This window comes from Channa argus, chromosome 7, assembly GCF_033026475.1.
Source record: "Channa argus isolate prfri chromosome 7, Channa argus male v1.0, whole genome shotgun sequence".
In the NCBI taxonomy this organism is placed as follows: domain Eukaryota; kingdom Metazoa; phylum Chordata; class Actinopteri; order Anabantiformes; family Channidae; genus Channa; species Channa argus.
This window is the reverse complement of record NC_090203.1, coordinates 21317757-21337709: the sequence shown is the minus strand read 5'-3', so window position 1 is coordinate 21337709 and position 19953 is coordinate 21317757. Positions and strand designations below refer to the sequence as shown.

The following is a 19953-nucleotide window of genomic DNA, read 5'->3' as shown; positions in this document are numbered from 1 at the left end:
GCTTTTTTTCCTCTGGCTGTATTGGATTGGTATGCAGAGCTGAGGAGAGAGATGCTCAGAAAAAGACTTGGCCTACAAATGATGTCCTTTGTTTGATCCATTAGGTTTGGGGGGGGGGCTTGGGGGGGTGGATGAGGAGGGTTGTCCCATAGAGACAGTGGAATGGGGTGGGAAACAAACATCTCTGTCTGTGAGTCTCTACCTTCCTTTCTCTCCCTCAGTAACGGTCTCTCATCAAATGAAGGAGACAGAGTTCAGCTCCAGGAAAAGCAAGTTGTCATCTGTTTCTGTTGAAGAGTTAGAGGGCAGAAAAGGATAGAGTGTAGGTGTTAGCTTGAATGAATGCATGTTACATTTACCAGTGTGATGCCTTCAATCCAAAGTCTATTTATAGTTGTTTTGTTTTTTGTTGTTGTTGTTGTTTAAGTCACTCCTTTGGATGATAATAATAACTGTAACCAAGTTAATTGCTGAGATTTGTGTATACTGTCATTTCACCCAAAACATAAGCAAACAGGCAACTTTGGTATGTTTTAACGTCTGTCATTTTCTAAATTAATCAGATTTTCAGCAAACCCCAAAACCATTGTTCTAATTACATTGGAGGCACATAGGATGCACAGTTGACTCTTGCTTCCTCCAGACTATAACTGAATCTGTAACTCTGTACTGTTATGGCAATTTGGATCAAGTGTTTCGAAACAAAGACGTCACTGAGTAGAGCAATGTGTCCGGTTGTTTTTAATAGTTTGTGGACAACAGCAGATGTGAGAGATAATTCAGGTTGCAGACTCAGGGGCTTTACTAGTTAGGAGAAGCAATTTATTGCTGATTTTAGTTTCATAATGGGGATTGTTGAACGTAGGCTTCATTTAGACAATAACCAAACCTGCCCTTTAAAGACTCACTGGACCTCGTGCAAAAAACATTTTCTCATCTCATAAATATCAGCACTGTGTCATCACAGAAGAGAGGGGGTTGATAACGTTAAAGTATTTAACGTATAATGTATAAAAAAGTATAATATTTAGCCATGCTAACAGTGTGGTTCTATGGGTGGCAATGTTGGTCTGTTGGGTTCATGGTCCCCAGAAGATGAGGCCTACTGACTGACTGATCCCCTCATTTGTCCTCAAGTGCAACCAGCAAGTCAGATTGAAAAGCTATTCCAGCTCATAGACTGCTAACCCACACACTTTGTTTTTGGTTGTTTTTTTTTTTTTTTTTATTCTTTACACTTACAGTTTTATTGATTTATGAAGCCGAGTTTGTCTACATAAATCTATTTTATTTCTAGTGATTTACGATTGAATGGAAATGTATAGAGTTGTCATTCAATGCTGATGACATCAAGTTGTGTTTGAGTAGTTTTCAAACAGTTTGATTTGTCACCAAATATCAATTAGCTATTATTAGCACGTTCAAATGCTAATTTAACATGGTAACAATGTGCTAAACATTAGCATATTAGCATCATCGTTGTAAGCATGCTGTCCTAGCATGGATGCTGACTTAATTTTCAGCCCTATCTTCTTCACAGGAAGAGAGTCCTGTTAATACAAGTGGTTTGTGCATGAGGCCCATTATTGAGCTCATGAGCCAGTCTCAAAACAGATTTTTCTTAAGATCCTGTCAAATCCAAACTTCAACCTTAATCCACTTATTTATGCTTATGTTTTTGCTCCCTCACTGCTCACAATTCCTGTTTCTCCTACTTTGAAAACACATGATATTTTCTGCTCTTCACCAGCAACAGCTTACAACACCATTTATTTTAGCTTGGGACTTCTCTTTTCGCTCCATGGCTTTTTATAGTTTTGTCGTTCATACTGTACTCCCCGCTGTGCTTCTATTTTCATGAATGCTGTGAGAAATAATTGAAAGCGCCGTGTACGGTGCCGTCTGTTGGAGCGCTCTCACTTCCTCGTGCCTTGTAAATACTGTATCACTGAAACTCCCCCTGTAAGCTGCCGGCTTGGGATTCCTCACAACTCAGAGACGTCAACACTAACTGAAAACTTGAGCCAAGATCAAATAACCAGAGTCTGAACATTGCTCCCATGGACAGAGCTGCTTTTTGACTGATTTCAAATTCAGCTGTTTGTCTTTGATTTGTTTTGTTTTTTCTTGAGAGAACAGAGTTGAAGCTCATGTCCTATTTTTTTTTTTTTCTGTGTGTGTTTTCTCTATTTTTCTCACTCATGACATCCACAAGGAGGGGGAGAAAAATGTCAAAGGAGTCACATCCCCCTGCTGCAGTTGGTGCTGGTGCAATGAGCAACAGATGGAGCACCTCAAGGAGTCTTAACAAGAACAAATAACATACACTAACAACTATAAATAAAATCACAGCTTGTTAGAAATTGATTAAAGGGCCACAGATTTTACACATTAATTGCAGTTTGTATGTAATGTCTTCTGTGGCTCTGTGGGAGCTGTGTGAGAAAATAACCGTAATTAAGTTGTTATTAGGTTTTCAGGTCAAGACATTTTAACAGAAAGTCTAAAATACTGGGGGAGTTTGGGCATGAAGTTTGAAAGATATGGGCATTTACCAAGAGAGAGCATTGAACTAAAAAATGTAGTGTTTGAATACTGGTGTGAGAAGTGTTTGGTTGCATTACGGTAAAAGTTGGGGAGGGTTGCATCAGGAAGGGCATCCGGCGTAAAAAACTGCAAAATCAACATGCGTACAATGATCCGCTGTGGCGACCCTGAACTCACGGGATAAGCCGAAAGGACAATAAATAAATAAATAAAGCATTTTTGGAGCTTGCTCCATTCCAGGGAGCTGTCAGCTGCTTTTATTTTGAACAGCCCATGCTTTTTAAAATATGGCTGTTGTGAGTATTGCAAGTGCAAAACTAAGTTGCCAATATTTACCAATACTTGGTAATGTAATTTTCAAACTGAAGTATTAATCGAAACGGTACTGTAAACGTAATATTTTGGGAGATTTTACTGGTCAGTGAAAAGGTGCCTCTTGGACTGTAGATAAACCAGTAAATCAACAAATCTGCCCGATTCATCAGATGAATCAATTATGAAACCAATCAATAGTTTGGTCATCTGGGTTTTATCAACAGAAATGGGAGGAAATCTCTACTTTCTTACACTTCATTTCTCTTTAACACCAAATATCTTCTCCATCACCCAGATGTCATGTGGAAAGAAAAACACTTTACACTGTAGTTTAAGACATTTTGTGACTGTTAAAGCACTTTTCACTCAAAACGATTTTACATCAGAATACCTGATGAGTAGAAAAATAGAACTATTTTGATAATAATTTAACCCTTTAAGTCTCTTTTTTCCTCTCAAAATTGACAAACATTCGCTAGTTCAAGTTTTCGATTCTCTTTGTACCTTCAGGTTTTAATCAAGAAAGTTGTCACTTCAGGCCTTTATAAAATTGTTCTTTTGTAATATTGTAATTATGACAAATTACACTTTACACATAAAAACATCTGATAAAAACTTGATATTGAAAATATAGTTATAATTGTTGCTTCTCTTTGTTTCTCATACACAGTTACTTCAAGCAAGTGTTGAACGCAGGATCTCCCCAAGATCAACACGTGCTACAGTGAAGGATGATGTGCACAGAGAGATCAAGTCCTTTCCCGTCCCAGATTCTCTAGGATGCCGTCATAGCAAAGATGCATCTGTCAGACTTTTCCGATCCAACAGGTGGAAGAAGTGTGAGCAGAACCCACTGGAGTCAATGGGGCAGCAGGCAGGAAACTGAAGAAACAAATACAAACAACAGTTAAATAAAGTCTGTATTTTCCACAGTGCAGCAAGTCAAGTGATCATGAATCAATTCCACATACTGTACTTCAGCCTCAGCAGATATTATTTGTTGTTGATTCCTGACTCAGCTTTGAGGTTTAATCACTCTCCCAGTACAGGAACACGCGCAAACATATAAATCCTTCCCCAAAAACAAATAGTCCCAGGAGCAGGTCTCTGTTCATCTCTGCTCCTAGTTTGATTTTAGAAGTTGCAAAGTTAGTGGAAGATATGTTTGTCTTTTTCCACTTCACTGAAGGGTGAATTCAGCTCAGTGCAATAAGAAATGGATTACCCATTCATTAAAGGGGCTGTGTCACTCCTCATTGAGTTGGACAAATAACAAATTAATTTCTAGCCGCCTAATTTCTCTCTGTTCTCCACTGAATTTCCGATAACGTCGAATTACTGATCACTGCGATGTGAGCTCCCTCAACTTTTTACAAATTCATTAAAAATGTGCCACAGCGGAGATGCTAAAGAGGAAATTCTCTGCCTTATTTCTCCATGCTTCCTTTACCACCACAACACTGTATACAAACAGAAACCAAGTGAGGTGTGTCACTGAAATTAGGTTATTAAAATCACCAGAAACTGTTAAAGGAAGTTTGTGGAAAAAAGTTACTTCGTCACCATCTTAAAATCAGCCAGAAACTTTTTACCCGTAGATCACAAAGATGTCAGAATAACGACAGTGTTTTTCTCAATCAAGCACAGGTCTGTAGGTTGTGGCAGTAGCAGTAGTGTATTGACAGGGCAGTATTGATGTTTCAATTAGAGGAGCGTTACATAGTGCCGCAGCATGGTAACATGGTGCTTCTCCTGCCATCTGCTCTGTCTCCACGTCTGACGAACGAGGCACGTGGGGCTAATCGAGCCGCACATGAGCGATGGGACCACGAGATCTATCACACACACACACACACACTTATCCTATACACACATCCTTATGCAGAAAAATGGGGGGGTGGTTGGAGGAGTGGGACAAGGGAGAGCTCCTCAGCCCTGCTGTTTAAACAGCCTTCAGAAAGCCATGTGATTCCTCCCCTTCTCCTTTCACATGTGCCACAGGAGCAGCCAGCAGGTTATTTCTCTGACAAGGAAACAGGCAAACGCACCAGATGCACAAGTTAAAAATCTTCAAAAGCTCATCTGATGGAAAGACAGAAAAAAAAAGAGAGAGAGAGAGAATGGCTTCTGCCAGGTTTTCTCGTGCTGGGGCGGTCTGAAATAACAGTGTGCATTATGCCTGGCGTTATTGCCTGCCAAACCACACGAATCAAAGAGCTCATTGTGTGGATTACCTCGTTAATCTGTTGATGCCATTGAGTAGTATTGCAGGTGTTAATGTGCCAGCCCACCCCCCCATCACAACCCCCCCCCCCCCCCCCCCCCCTCCCTCGTCCCTTATTGGGGGGGTGTAGCGTTAGGTTGGTAATCTGCTTTAAATGCTTTCTGGGGAATGAGACACACTGAAACCCAGCCAAGAGAACTCTACTATCATGAAGAGCTTTCTCTTAATACAGCTCTGAGGGGAGTGACTGACTGAAGCTGCTGGTGCCAATAGGGACAAGCTAGTGAGCTACACGCCCCACACCACTTGTTGGAATATATGACTGCATGAATAATGAAAGAGGAAAAAGGAAGTGATATTGCTGAAGCAGTCCCACAATGGCATCCATCACAGAAATGTCTCATTGCTCTTCTTTTTCTGTTTCCTCCTGCATTAAAAAAAAACAAAAAAACTCCAGGTTGTATCTAACCAAAGCTCTGCACTGTGCCTGCCTGAGCTCAAAGACTTTGGAGGTGAACTGCTTCACCAGAAAAAGAGAAAGAGAAAAGGGAAGAAAAAGACAGAAAGAGAGGTAATCCTCCCTTTTTTCTGCTTCCCGGGGTGGTCTCTTCATCCAGAGCCTCAAAGAGGGGCAGAATACACCTCCCCGCTACAATGGAGGGGACCCACAGAGGCTGTTGCTATCTGTGTGTCTGTGTGTGTGTAGTGGGGGTGCAGCTTTAAGCAGGCCTTTGAGTGGCCTAATTGCGTTGGAATACAGCAGTCTGAGAGCTGGCTCAGATCACGGGCTGCTGGAGGGGTTAGTGCCCGCACCTCGACAGCCACACTCAGCAAAAGAGCCCCGACACAATGCACACAATTAATGCTCTCCCTCTCGTTAACTCTCTCCCCACTTTTTGTCCTCCTCTACTTTTCTCTCATTCTCCTCCCTCTCACCCCATATCTTACTCTCTCTCCTCTGGCGCTCTTGTTCCTCCCTCCCTCCCCTCCTCCCTCCCCTCCTCCCTCCCCTCAGTATGTCGTCACTCACCCACTGTATTAATCCTCCCATACAGCCTGTCAATCACGCTCTTTGATGCACACAACCATTACAGTAAGGATGAAAGGCGTGGGCCGCCTCTCGTTATGTAAGACCTAAAACAGGCCTCAGCAAGAATTATTGATTTGTGAACAGCTAATCTGAAATAAAACCTCAACAACATGACACCTCCGTTATTAGTTTGCAAGAAATTGCCTGTGCTTGATTTAAAAGTATTGAATGTTTTGCCTCTTGCTCCACTGTTTACAATGCAAGCTAAATTGTTTTACCTCAGGATATCTTTTATTTTGAAGATGTGTCCTGACATATCAAAGGACACCATTTTTTGAGTTTACGTTTGTTCTACTATGAGCCATGCAAATCAAACTCATGACAGGTGGCAGAAGCAATGCAATAAAAAATCCATTTATTTATGGTTGTTCCCATAAAATGAAACCGTATTGTACAAAAATTGCTATTTGTTTCTTTGTGGCACTAAATAATAAATTGTTGAACTTACTGTGCTTGTATTTAAGTCCTGTAGTAATAGTTCAGATACACAGGAGTTTTCACTACAGGCATGTTCCTGTCCAGAGCAAATAGAGATTAGAAAAGTCACTGAACAAAGAATTTATCTGCAACAATGTAATTATTACATTGCTGCAGATAAATTCTGTAACAAACTTTACATAAAGAAAATAAAATATAACTAGAATATAAATATATAGAATAGAATAGAATATAAATAAAACTTCAAATATTCTCTGGATCTAGCTTCTCTCTCCTCGATGGTTTTATTTAATGTGTATGTTTTTATCACAAAAAGTTTAACTTTTGGGCAAAAGATCTGAGTCCATTCTACATGCAGGTGCATTGTAAACTTCAAGTTTCCACATCCCACTTGTGCAAGCACACTGCATACTGGACTATGATTGGCTTCAAACCAGTTGTGTTGACACAAAATCTGCTCAGCTCGAGTTATTAAAGACTGATTATATTCATGTCACAAGTTACTGTATCCTCGCTCTACAGTAGACAGTGGATGGTTCATTAAATGGGTTAATATAGTCAGACATCCAGACAGATCCTAGCCTATGCTCTAGTTTGGACCTAACTGTCCTTGTCTTTAAATGGGGCTCAGTGGACTGTGTGCGACGACCAAGCAATGATTTTAAAAACACATCATATTTAACCAGCCCCTCCTTTGATTTTCTTTATTACACGAGCCGTGTCTTAATAAAATCTAATTATTTCTGCTCACAGGATGCTTTCTGGTGAGAAATTGGCAGAGGGATGTGAGCTGATGTATGGGGAGACAGTCGCCTAATTAGAGCGTTAGAAATTGAATCTTTACAGCACATGGGTCATATAATTATCCTACTGTTAATTTAACGCTTACATTCTCTGCTGTTCATTTTTATTCCCTTAAATGTAGTTTGGCAGCAGCCCTCAGTGCTCAGCACTGGGTTTTTACAGTACAAGAGGAAGGCAGCATGGCCCCTAACACTGGCCCCTCTGAGTGATTGAATAACTGAGGACCCTGCAGTCCAAATAACAAGGCTGGCATCATTTATGCATTGTTAAGCCATGTAATTGAAACGAGCCATAGTTTGCATATTACACCATTAAAATAATGTGCTTTGCGTTTCTCCCAACACGACTATTTAAGCCTGTGTGGCGATGTGGTAATTCTTTGAATTACAGCCTAATTACCACAATGTTCTTTTGATTTGGCCGATTTCAATGTTACGCCACAATAATGTTCAGTATTACCAGAATGAATTACTGAACCGTGCCTTAAAACTTTTCCTTGTACGACTTAAATCCTGGCAGCGCCGTGTGCTGTAAGTGCAGCTGGATTCACATCCATAAAGGATTATTAGCCTATGAAATGAGATCCATTAAAGGCTCAATCAGTAATAATTAATTCAAAATTGAGTTATACGTGGAATATGAGCAATTTGAGTGGTTCTCAGCTTATTCTCATTGGCCTAGTTTATTTTACTGTTCACAGTTATTAATGTAAACACACCAACTGCATCATAAATCCGACTTACACTTAATGTTGTGTGTTTGTCTTTGCAATAAAAGACGTGTCTGCTCATTACAAATATTAGCAATTTCCAGTCTTAAATTTGAAACATCGATATGTTCTGCAAACACTATGTGACTTTAAGGCACGAATACAAAAGTTTATACTGTATAACTTGGTGTCAAAAACTTTATTCTAAGACAATAAATTTTTGTCCAAATGTATCATTGCTAATAACATCAGTGCTTAAGAATGTGTTTTTCTTCTTTTGCCACTGAAACAGCATCAAGTTACAGTTGAAATCAAACTCCCTTCCAGGCCATGTAAAGCACAAAATAAAGACCATTTTATAATTAGCACTTGCCCTTTGTTACACTCCCTGTATTGTTCACAGACCTCAGTCTGTACACATGACATGTGTCCCCGTGAACTTTGTGAATAAATTAACATAACTAAGAATGATTTGTGAGTGTGGATGTTCAGTATGTCGACTTTTCTGGTTTCACTGCGCAGTTTGACTGTTTTTTGGAGGGAGATATTTCTTAAATAATTGCTTTTTTATTGCATTTTAATTTTACTGCTATACTGTATGGTCCAGGTTATTTAATAAAATGTTTAATTACAGCTGCAGTCATTTGCATAGTTTAGAAGTTTTAAATTGTGGATATTGAAGAAGTGTTCTGCATTGATTTATAGGTTTAATTTGTGGGCAGTGTGTGTTACTTTATTTCTGGTGGACTGAATTGTTATATGCCACAGACTAACCAAAAGTGCCTTTTAATTGCACATATACAGTCAAAATTATTAATGCCGTCTTGTATTCGGAATTAAGGAGAAGTTAGAAAGTTAAAACACACTTATGCTGTGCAAAATTTCTGTTTGTAATATTTTCACATCTTAGTGGAGAGTGGGGAGCAGCTTTGAGGACAGCCTTTTTCAGGTTTTCAGGCTCTTTCTCCCTCTCAGGCCCTGTGCTCTCTACTCCTCCCTCCTTTATCCCTGTGAAGGCTTTGTCCCCACAGCAGAGAGCCTCTCTAAATAGAGGCCTTTAGATAGTCCACGGACAGGGGGGGGGGTGGGAGGCGTCAGCAACGCAACTGCTGCTGTTTCATTTACCTCTCCCTATGGCAACCAGCAGCGGCCGGCCAGGAATGTCCCCTCTCTGGACAAAGTCCTGGTCCCTGAAGCTGACACCGGGGGGACGACAGCTGGGATGGGATGGAAACCTGCCCTCCCTGCCCTGGACTAAAGGCCTGAGTCTGGATTTAATCCTCTTCTTCACTTATGTAGTCCTCTAGTTGTATATAAGACAAGAAAATAATTTCTACATCTCTCTTGGTCACATAGAGAGTCCTGGAAGGCTCTCGGTGCTGTTGCCCCCTAAGCTCGAATGGTCTCATGATGTTTTCCTGGGCTGTAACCACACGTTCTGAAGACTAAATAGCTTATTTTATGTTTAAAATGTCTATATATCTAGAATCTCAGCTTCAGTCCAGGGACCCACCTTTTCCACTGTGTACTCACTCTTACTCAAGCTTCTAAAATGTACTTTATGGGCTGTTGGAAGTTTTCAAGTCAAGACTTCAAGAAGACTAATACACAGTATGATGAAAAGAATTTACACAGATACCAGCGGCCACTGTTTTTTCTTTTTTTTTTCAAATAACAGATGGATTAGTTTAGGCAAACAGACAGTAAATCTGTATGGTTTAATGTCAACTCGGGTACATGGACCAAAATAAGCCAAGAATTGACTATTTAATTTACAATTTGATCCATAATCAATTTGGCCTAATTCAAACGTGTCTTTGCTTTTTCCTATTCCCGAAAAGCTCATTCTTGAAAACAGACGAGTCCCGTATAGTTTGCTTCTTTCTACAATCCACCATAAACATGGTAAAGTTTATGACACGTTTAATATGCCGTCATGTCTCCATGTCTGTTGTTTCAAATCCGATGTAAATGTCAACTCATTCGATTTCAGGTGATTTTATTTCTTTCACAAATTATCTGACTTATTTTATCCTAACGCACAGATATTAGTTAATCTGTAGACTTTAGAGATTTTCAGTACTTTCAGTAAGGGGAAAAAAAACTCCATCAGCCATTTCTTTTAATCACACAACTCTGCACAAATAACACATGGATGAATATCCTCACTCCTTCAACGTCATAGGAGAAAAACACTGCAGCACTCCTGAAAACACAGGCCCAGTGTTATAACCACAAATCCGAATATGCTCGTAGAAATCCTGACAAACAGATCTATGTCTGGTCAAATCAGGATGTTGCACAAACCTTTCAGATAACATTTATTTTCATAAACGTGCGCCTAACTGCAGAAGTAAAGTCTACCGACATAAACACTTGTGCATGCTGATCAAGAGAACTTTTGTATTCATTGTCTCAACAAAAGAAATGCTGGTTTCGCTTAACGAGCCTACCTACAGTCTGGGTCTTGATAGAACATGATTATCGAAGTAAATCAACTGTGTCTTACAGTTGCACTGCCGCTCCCGGTGCTCCGTCTCCCCATGTTGCACTCCGGCTCTCCGCTTCCACGGGAGCCTTCAACTCGCACTCTCCAACAAAGAGAGTAGTGTTTGTTGAGATTTCCCCGTAGCCAATCATCGCGTCGTTGCTCTGGGTAACCACGTCCATCATCTTTTGACATCCAATGAGCGTCTGGGGCGGGGCAGAGTCCAGGTGCGCCTCGGCGTCCACTTGGCAGAGCGCCTGGGAGCCGCCTGTGGGCAGGAGGGGATCTGTCAAATGCGAGATTTCTTTAATAAGAGCGACCAGTCCGGCTCCGAGAGTCATGGCGACCGCAGCGTCTAACCACTACAACATTCTCACCTCCAGCGCATCCATCGTGCACTCGGAGCCCGGCAGCATGCAGCAAGCCACGGCGTACCGGGACGCGCAGAGCCTGTTGCAGAGCGAGTACCCGCTGCAGAGCAACAGCCACACGCTCAGCCACGCACACCAGTGGATCACGGCGCTGTCCCACGGAGAGGGAGCCCCGTGGTCCACCAGCCCGCTCGGCGCAGAGCAGGATATCAAACCCGCGGTGCAAGGCGCACGGGATGAGATGCACAACTCCAGCAGCAACCTACAGCACCAGTCGCGGCCGCCCCACCTGGTGCACCAGACGCACGGGAACCATCACGACGGACGGGCGTGGAGAACCACCACCGCGGCGCACATACCGAGCATGGCGACGACAAACGGCCAAAGCCTTATTTACTCGCAGCCGGGCTTCAGCGTGAACGGGCTGATCCCGGGCAGCGGGCAAGGGATGCACCACCACAACCTAAGAGACAGTCATGACGACCACCACAGCCCGCACCTCAGCGAACACGGCCACCCTGCGTCCCAGCATCAGCACCAGCACCGGCCACAGAGCCACCACGACCACTCGGACGAGGATACGCCGACCTCGGACGACCTGGAGCAGTTTGCCAAGCAGTTCAAACAGCGGAGGATCAAGCTGGGCTTCACGCAAGCGGACGTGGGACTCGCCCTGGGGACCCTGTACGGAAATGTGTTTTCTCAAACCACAATATGCAGGTTTGAGGCCCTGCAGCTCAGCTTCAAAAACATGTGCAAGCTGAAGCCTCTGTTGAACAAGTGGCTGGAGGAGGCGGACTCCACCTCGGGCAGCCCGACCAGCTTGGACAAAATCGCGGCGCAAGGGAGGAAAAGGAAAAAACGGACTTCAATCGAGGTAAGCGTAAAGGGAGCTTTGGAGAGCCATTTTTTGAAGTGCCCTAAACCTGCAGCGTCGGAAATAATCACCCTGGCAGACAGTCTGCACCTGGAGAAAGAAGTGGTGAGGGTTTGGTTTTGTAACAGGAGACAGAAAGAGAAACGCATGACCCCTCCCGGAGGAGCTCTGCCAGGGAGCGAGGATGTGTACGGGGACACGCCGCCGCACCACGGGGTCCAGACCCCGGTCCAATGAACTCTGCTGGATCGCTCCTCCAGGACTTGTTTATCCTTTTTATTTATCCCCAAGGTTATATATAAATCACTGGACTATGAAAAAATATAGTGGGTGTTTTATGTATAATAGATTGGAGCGAGTACTTACACAATATCTGCAGTGAATATTTGAAAAATGGAATTGAGTGAGGGGAGGACAGGACATTTTTTTCCTCACCCAGAGCTTAAGGAACATAAGCCTGTGTTGTGTTCTCCGAGGATACATGCCCAGCACTGTGACTCCAGTCGACGCAGTTTCAAGGTGTAGCCCCTATTGTGTATTGAAATCATACTTGACGAAAAAAAAAAGAGGGAGGGGAAGGGGGGAATCTGGTTTAAGAAGAAACTCAAGCTGAATGGTTTCCATTCGCCACCTTTATATCAAATACAACCAGTTTGTTTCCTGTGCGTAAGAGGGAAAGTAAAGGAAGTGGCGTTTGGTTTTGTAGCTCTAAACTGTGCATCCAGCAGGGTGGGTGGTGCAGTGGGGTCAAAGGAGCTGCGTTAATGGAGTAAGCTGGAGGCCAGTATAGGCTGCAGCCCCAGTCCAGTGGAGTCCAGCTGAGGGTGAGCATCGCCCGAGTCCCATCTGTCAGCCAGAGCCGCGTTGCATTGAAAACACTGCTGGGAAAGTGCAGGCTCTTATTTATTCTGTCAGGATTTAGTCAGGTAAACAGGTTATTATTATTATTATTATTATTATTATTATTATTATTATTATTATTATTATTATTATTATTATTATTATTATTATTATTACCTGTGAGCAGCTCACTGGCTAAACTTTTCGTTAACTGGCCTGAGTGCAGTGATGTAGGACATTAGACCTCTGCGTGACCTCTGTCATGAGTCAAACAGCACTATAGACAAAAAGGCCAATATATTTTTCACTAAACAAGCGTTAAACAATATTATTTCCCCACCTCTGAGAGTCTCCCAGCTACAGGAAGGACTCCGTGGCGATTGATTAGATTATCTGGCACTTTTACACAACAAGATGGGCTATAGATATTTAGGTATCTACAAAACTATATGTCACCACTCTCACAGAATATTTGGATCCACTTTTGTAAATATTGTATAACTTTAAAATTCATGGTTTAATCCCTTTGTTTTGTTTCTTCACTGGGGCACTTTTTGAATTGATGTTTTCAGACACAAGCAGGTCGAGTTTTTAAAATCCAGATTCCATTCACAGCCTACCTACTGCCTTGTTTTTGTTTGCTATTTAACGTTCATTTTGCTGCCGAAATTATGCTCGATTGCGGTTTAATACTTTTCTGTGGCGAATTTTATTTTGAGCTAAGGTTTTTTTTATTTTTATTTTCTTTCATGTGATGTAAAATCAGTTTAATTTCTTTAAATTGTCTAAGGAGTTCTGTTCTGCCTTTTAATGTTCGCTCTGGAATTGCATTCGATTGTGTTTCCAACCCAAATATATTGCCTATTTATATTAAATTCAGATTGATTAGTAATTCACAAATGAATCTGATTAAGAGAAAACAAAATCGGAGATTAACATTACTGTGGAATAGAAAGATATAATAATAATAATAATAATAATAATAATAATAATAATAATAATAATAATAAGGCCTTTAAATAAAAAATAACATTTTACATTCCAAATATAAGCATATAATCCAAATTATTATTATTATTATTATTATTATTATTATTATTATTATTATTATTATTATTATATTTTAATTATTGAGATAGTTTCATTTCAGCCATTTTGTTCATCTTCGCCTCTGTTGCTTTATTACGGGGTAAATTGTAATTTTTTTACTTTTGTTAATGAGATTGTAATTTATTCTACCATGGCTTTTATAGATGACACAAAGTGCGAGATATATATGAAACGACACCGAGGGAAGAAGAGAGGTTTATTTTTCAGCGGGATCACCACAGCCTGGACCGTCACAGCTAAATGTATATACATCTTTTCTTCGAACAGTAGCTTGCTTTTTGTTTTATGCAAAGACACATATCCAGGGACTTTTAATTTTTGTTCCTCCTCAGTTGGAAACAGCTTTTACTTTTTTTTCCCTCGCTGAAAACATCATGACATTGAAATGTTTTCTCAGTAGCTTTAATGAATTGATCCAAGTCATAATTCACTGGAAATTCAAGACGTGGGATGTAGACCTGTAGCAACCCGACGCTGTTTTCTTGTTTGTTTGTTTTTTGTTTTTGTTTTTATTTGATGAATCGCTTGTTAAACCAGTCGTTTGGTTTTGTTGGGGGTATAGGCTATGTCATATACACTGGATGAACTTGGGGTAGATCTAAAGCAGAGGTGAGAAATCGTGTTTCCTCACTTGACACACGAACAACGGACTTGCACATTTTTAAATAATGGGGTTAATATTAAACAGCTTTTTTTCCAACGTGGATGTTAAATGTATTTCTTTTTTTCCCCCTTTTAACTCAGCAAAGCAGAATGCTGCAGTAGTGTGTTCCCTGTGTGATGGACAGCTGTGGTGTTAAGAAAATCTGCCTCCTGCTCTGAGTCCATTGGCTGGTGCGGAATTAATGGCTGAGAGAAAATTGATGAATGGAAGATTGTGTTGTTTTTGCTCCAGGCTGCTTTGAAATGGACTGGCTTTTTGGGCTGGGAAACCCACAGCTTCCATCTAGGGTTAAATTAGGGGGTTCCCAAAGTGGGGTTCCAGGACCGATAGTGGTCCGTAGAAGGGTTGAGAGGGGTCCAACGCGAAAATATGTGGTTTCACTGCACTTGTATCTTAATTTTTCACTTTCTCCGTGAATGCTCACAATGTCTCGAACTCAAACGAAAAAAACAATGATTATTAGATTCGATATTATATTATCTACCCTACAATCTGCAAGGTTGTTTGTTTTTAAACCCATATACCAAAATCTGCTGTCATGATACTAAAATCCATGAAGTGTTTTTTATTCGTAATTATCAATTATCAAGACACAAAACTTGCCTTTGCTTTAGACATTTTGGATGTAAATCTCGCGTTACTTGGGCTAAACGATGATGGGCTAATTCATGATCAAGCAACATGGGCTTTAAACGAGATGTAAACGAATAATTTCAGTTTTTAACAAAGCGTGTTGGGCTGGATCCAGTCCCCGTGATCCTCCCATCGAAACACACACTTCTGTGCACAAAGAAAAACTCACTCTATTCCTGGAGGGACAGCGCTGACTGTGTTATGCACCATTCATGGTGGTGACCTTGGTGTATTTTTCCCGTTTCCTGTGTTACTTAGTTTCTCTTTATTATTGCCACACCATTCTGTGGGGTGACATTTGTAGGAGACTCTTCCTTACACCCACTCTAGTTATGTTTTTTTGAACCACACAGCCAAATATAAAGTATTGGTATTTCCCAGCCACTTTTACAACAGCGTGAAAACGTGCTGCCCTCTGTGGTTGTCGTCATCGTTTTAATTACAAATCGGATATTCTCCGTTTTACTCCACAAGCTGCTCGTGGATGAGCTGGAGGTGAGATTTACACGCCTCAGTATTAATAGTCATCGGAGGGAGATCAGTAGGGGTATCAATAGCTGATCAATCATTTATGGACAATTACGCTGACCACAAACCAACATGTAGGGCGCTTATTTATTTATTAATTTATTTAATTATTTATTCATTTATTATAGGCTACATATAGACAAGTTGCAGAAGAAATATAGCTGACTGTAGAGAATGAATTGGGATTTTCCAACCATGTATGTAGCCGTGTCCCAGATGTTTTTTTCTGACATAGTGGCGTCATAAAACATAACTCTTCCTGTTTTGAAAACGTTCTGTAAAATTCCTATAAGACATAGGACCAGAGACTCTGCTCTAAAAACAGTGACCTTACTGGGCCTGATGGCGATTTGGTTGAATTTCTGTGTGTGTGTGTGTGGGATGATAAGCAGTGGAAATGATCCCTCTGTACCACAGTGAATTAGTCCCTCACTCTGTTTTTGTTGTTGTTGTTATTGTTGTTTTTAGTGCAGGGAAATAAAAGACGTCGCTCTCTGCGTCATCATCACCCCGGACGTTTGACCTGCTATTTGGACGCCCGGCATGAAATGACACCCGGAAATAAAGCCCCCCCCCCCCCCCCCCCCCCCCCCGCATCTTTCTGTCTGATCTCTGAAGATGACTTTTGTGGAGCCCAGTAATCTAAAAAGTGCGCCCTCGTGCCCTTCATCCGCTCTGTAGCAGATGCAATTAATAGCGCGTCGCGTTAATTACACCTTCCTTTTTATTTAGGTGACTTGAAATTTCCCATTAGGCTCCTAGGGATGAAAAAGCTGCTCGGCTGTGTCGCCGACTGCGCTGTGGAGAAACACTGAGGGGGGATAGTCGCTACTCTAGCGCCATCTAGCGACACCAACGGGTGAGTCCCAGCTCCTGTGGTATTTGTGTGAGAACTGAATCAGAATTAAAGAATAAAATGACGTGATTAACTCATGGCAGAAGTATGTGGCCTGATGTAAGGTTGTTTGTGCTCATAGAGTTCAGCTTTGGGGGAGCAGATAAAGCATCATTTAGGGATTGTGTAATAAATTAAAAGACTTCACAGCAAGGTTAGTGACAATCGATGTGAAATCGTCAACGTACATTAAGGTTAAAAAGACCCTGTTTGGTCCATCCAAAGCAAATTAGTTACATTTCCATAGTGATTTCTTCTTGTAAAATGTTAATAATCGGTGAATGGATTGACTGCAGGACCCCTGGAACCTTCTAAAGGGGAGAAGAGGTGATGGCTGATGGATGGATGGAGAGATAATGTTGATGGACAAAAGCAGAGGATAAAACTTGTGAAAGAAAACATTTTAAACAGAATACAAACATCAGAGATGTCTTATAAACATCATCGTGGTGGATCTTCATTAGACCGACTGACCCGTGAGGTCATTATTGCTGATGTTATTTTAGAAAACTCAGAGTTTGTCATTCATTCCCATATGGATACAGAGTGATGTGGTCAGTGTCACAACTATTGAGCCTAAACTCGACGAGTCACCCTGGATTTACTAGAGTGGCACATCAACAGCATTTTATGATCATAAAACTTTGTGTACTTTGGCAATAAACCGTTGTTTTATAAGTGATTCTACCTTGCTCGTTAATGGATCACTCCGCTGACTGATAGAAGGTCACCTCTCTAAAACTAAACTTACATCACTGCTTTTGTCAGTTTGGCATCATTTGAAATTGAAGGTTGTTGGTCAGACAAAACAAGCAGTGAACTACTGTAAATAATGAAATGGATGTTGGTTGAGTTCCACTCACAGTAGCTGCTTCCGTTTTAGGGCCCTGGTTCACAGCGACAGCCTCATGGAGGTTTCAGCATAACAGAACGCTTCTTCGTGTTAGTAGTTACATCTGTTCTTTTTATGTGATGACCAAAAAAAAAAACATGACGTTGGCCTCTGAAATCTCACGGTGGATTCTTGCTGTTTATGGCCATGTTTTAATAAACAAAATCAACCAATTGCTAATTAAAATACTCCTACTTTGAACAATAATAAACAGAGTCCAGGTGAGATAATCACACCCATCCTTGCAGATTTGCGTGTACGGTGAAAATCAAAGGCTGAATGTAAAGCCTGTTCAGACAAGCTGCTAACATCACACAGGGTGTCAGCTCAAACTATGTGAAGTATCTTTTACACCCACGCTTTGCGTAAAAAAGTTGGTGACATTTGACTTCCTGGTGTCTTTTTAGTCATTAAAAGATAGTATTTTCTTAATTTGTGACACATTCAGTTGTATAGGAAAAACAGGCGGAAGCAACATCAACACACAATCATATTCACACCCCATAATAATTTAACATTATGTGTTACGACACAATGTTTTAATATGATTTCTTGGGGTCTAATGAATATTGAAAATGAATGTTTTCTGCCTATTTACCCCCAAGAAATGTTAATGTCCTTGTACAAAGTGTCCCTGTCAAACATCATGTCCAGCTCTGAATTGTCTGAAGCTGAAGCAGCCTTCTGTATCAATAACTCTTCAATCAGTTTTTCCTCTTAGCTCCTTGCATCCCTCCTCCTCCCCCCCCTCCCCCCTCCCCCACCCAGCACACAGATAACACTGATACAAGCTTACGAGCGGAGCATAATTCCACCATTTGACATTGTTGTTCTTCAATCTCACTCAGATGCATCGTGGCTAATTACACTTTGCACACTTAAGCACACAAACGTGCGTGAGCGTTCATTTGTAAACGAGTTATTGTTTAATTATAACTTCACATGAACTTTGCTGATCAGTGGGGCGAATCGTGTCTCCCCTTCAGTGCATAATTATTCAGACTATAATTGCTCGGCCTGTTTGTGAAACATGCTCATCTCTCGTCTGCGCCAGAGCCTCTTCAAGAAATGTCCAGGAGTCTCTGAATGTTAAGGGCTGCTGAGAGTCCACATTTACAGGTTTCATAGATAATTAGAAGGTAAAACATTAAAGAATGTCCTGTCAATACTGAACATTTCTCACTCATGTGAAAAAAATTCAGGTCCACTTACTCAATTTAAACTCTGTGACGGGTGTTGAAAGAAAGAAAGTCGGCTTTGAGTCACAAGGGTTTTTGTTACACTTTTTTTAATAAATTTTTGTCCTTTCAGCTTATCCCGTGAGTTCAGGGTTGCCCTTCCTGACGCAACCCTCCTCAAATTCTACCGGGCTTGGACCGGACAGCTGGGGAGGGGAATGGGCTGTCAATGTCTTGCCCAGAGACACTTTGACATATAGCCAGGACCAGGGATCGAACCACTGACCCTGTGGTCCTTGGACGACTGCCTTAACCAACTGAGCTCCGGCTCAGATACAGCCGCACACTGATGACAAAAACAAAATGAATCATTAATCAGAACTGAAGCATCATATACAAAGATATACAAAACATGATCCATAATTAAAAACCACAAAACATGAAACATCTGTAATCCATAAACCTTGCAGTAAAAAATAACTTATAGTTAATATATAAAAGCCATGTTGAGTAAAAACTAGACTTGAATACCAATACAGTACTTGCAACAAAATTAATTAAAAATTAAAATAATTAATAATTCAATTAGGTTCTGAATAATGTACTTATTTTAATGACAAGAGTACAAAGACTATGCAGTTTTTGCTGTCTCTTATTTTTTGCCACAATCATGTATAGAAATAAAATTATTTTTAAAAATGTCATAAACTCGTCACACACAGTGTCATAAACTAGCTCACACACGCTCAAATTTTCAAATGTTTACTCGATTTTTGTTGTATTCCAAGGGAAAAAAAACTGTCATTAAGATTAGTATCTGCAGGCAACTGATACTGAAGACAGGATATGGATCGACAGACTTGTCTCTTAAGCGTCTTTGATGTCTGGGCCACTGAGTCAGAGCTGGGTGAAAGTGTGCTGCACTCTTTGTCTTCATGGCACAAAACAAGTAAAAAGGACGGTTGTTCTTTTCTGGTGGTTTCCGATCTGGGGGTCAGGGTAAAGCTGGAGGAGTCACAAGATGATTCGAGTGAAAAAAGAAAATAATTAAACATTTCTTGTGAAATACTGTATATACTTTCACCTCTTCTGGTTCCTAAAATACCTTCAACTGAAACAATCTGAGAAGCCACATGACTTACATCCACATTACAAGGCATCATGAGAGAAACTCACTTCATTTTAGGGTTCACAAGACAAAGAACTTGATCACCTCTGTTCTGGAAAATGTGTTAATTGCCTTCAAAAAAAGGACAACCACCTTTTAAGCAAACGAAAAGCAGAGGCTTGCTGGAACAGGGATGTAGTCTTGATTTTGACAAAACTAGGACTCGATCTGCACCACTAGCA

At 41.0% G+C, this 19953-nt stretch overlaps 3 protein-coding genes across 4 annotated transcripts in view; 2 read left to right on the top strand and 1 right to left on the bottom strand.

The window, feature by feature from the left end:
• Positions 1 to 5590, top strand: part of LOC137129789 (furin-like protease kpc-1) — a 156390-nt gene extending 150800 nt beyond the window's left edge. For both annotated transcript variants that reach the window (XM_067509060.1, XM_067509059.1), the window contains exon 19: positions 3533 to 5590. In XM_067509060.1, the coding sequence (XP_067365161.1) occupies positions 3533 to 3748 (216 nt within the window). In that variant the 3' untranslated portion in view covers positions 3749 to 5590. The remainder of the gene's footprint in view (positions 1 to 3532) is intronic.
• Positions 5591 to 8516: 2926 nt separating this feature from the next.
• Positions 8517 to 12346, bottom strand: LOC137130231 (uncharacterized). Its single transcript, XM_067510071.1, has 5 exons — positions 12299 to 12346; positions 11486 to 11668; positions 10993 to 11248; positions 10637 to 10901; positions 8517 to 10333 (listed from the first exon to the last, which is right to left on the bottom strand). The coding sequence occupies exons 1-5, from the start codon at positions 12344 to 12346 to the stop codon at positions 10237 to 10239; spliced, it is 849 nt and encodes a 282-aa protein (XP_067366172.1). The 3' UTR covers positions 8517 to 10236.
• pou3f2b (POU class 3 homeobox 2b) lies at positions 10814 to 19505 on the top strand. Its single transcript, XM_067509070.1, has 2 exons — positions 10814 to 12789; positions 13957 to 19505. The coding sequence occupies exon 1, from the start codon at positions 10814 to 10816 to the stop codon at positions 12098 to 12100; it is 1287 nt and encodes a 428-aa protein (XP_067365171.1). The 3' UTR covers positions 12101 to 12789; positions 13957 to 19505.
• The last annotated feature ends 448 nt before the right edge of the window (positions 19506 to 19953 follow it).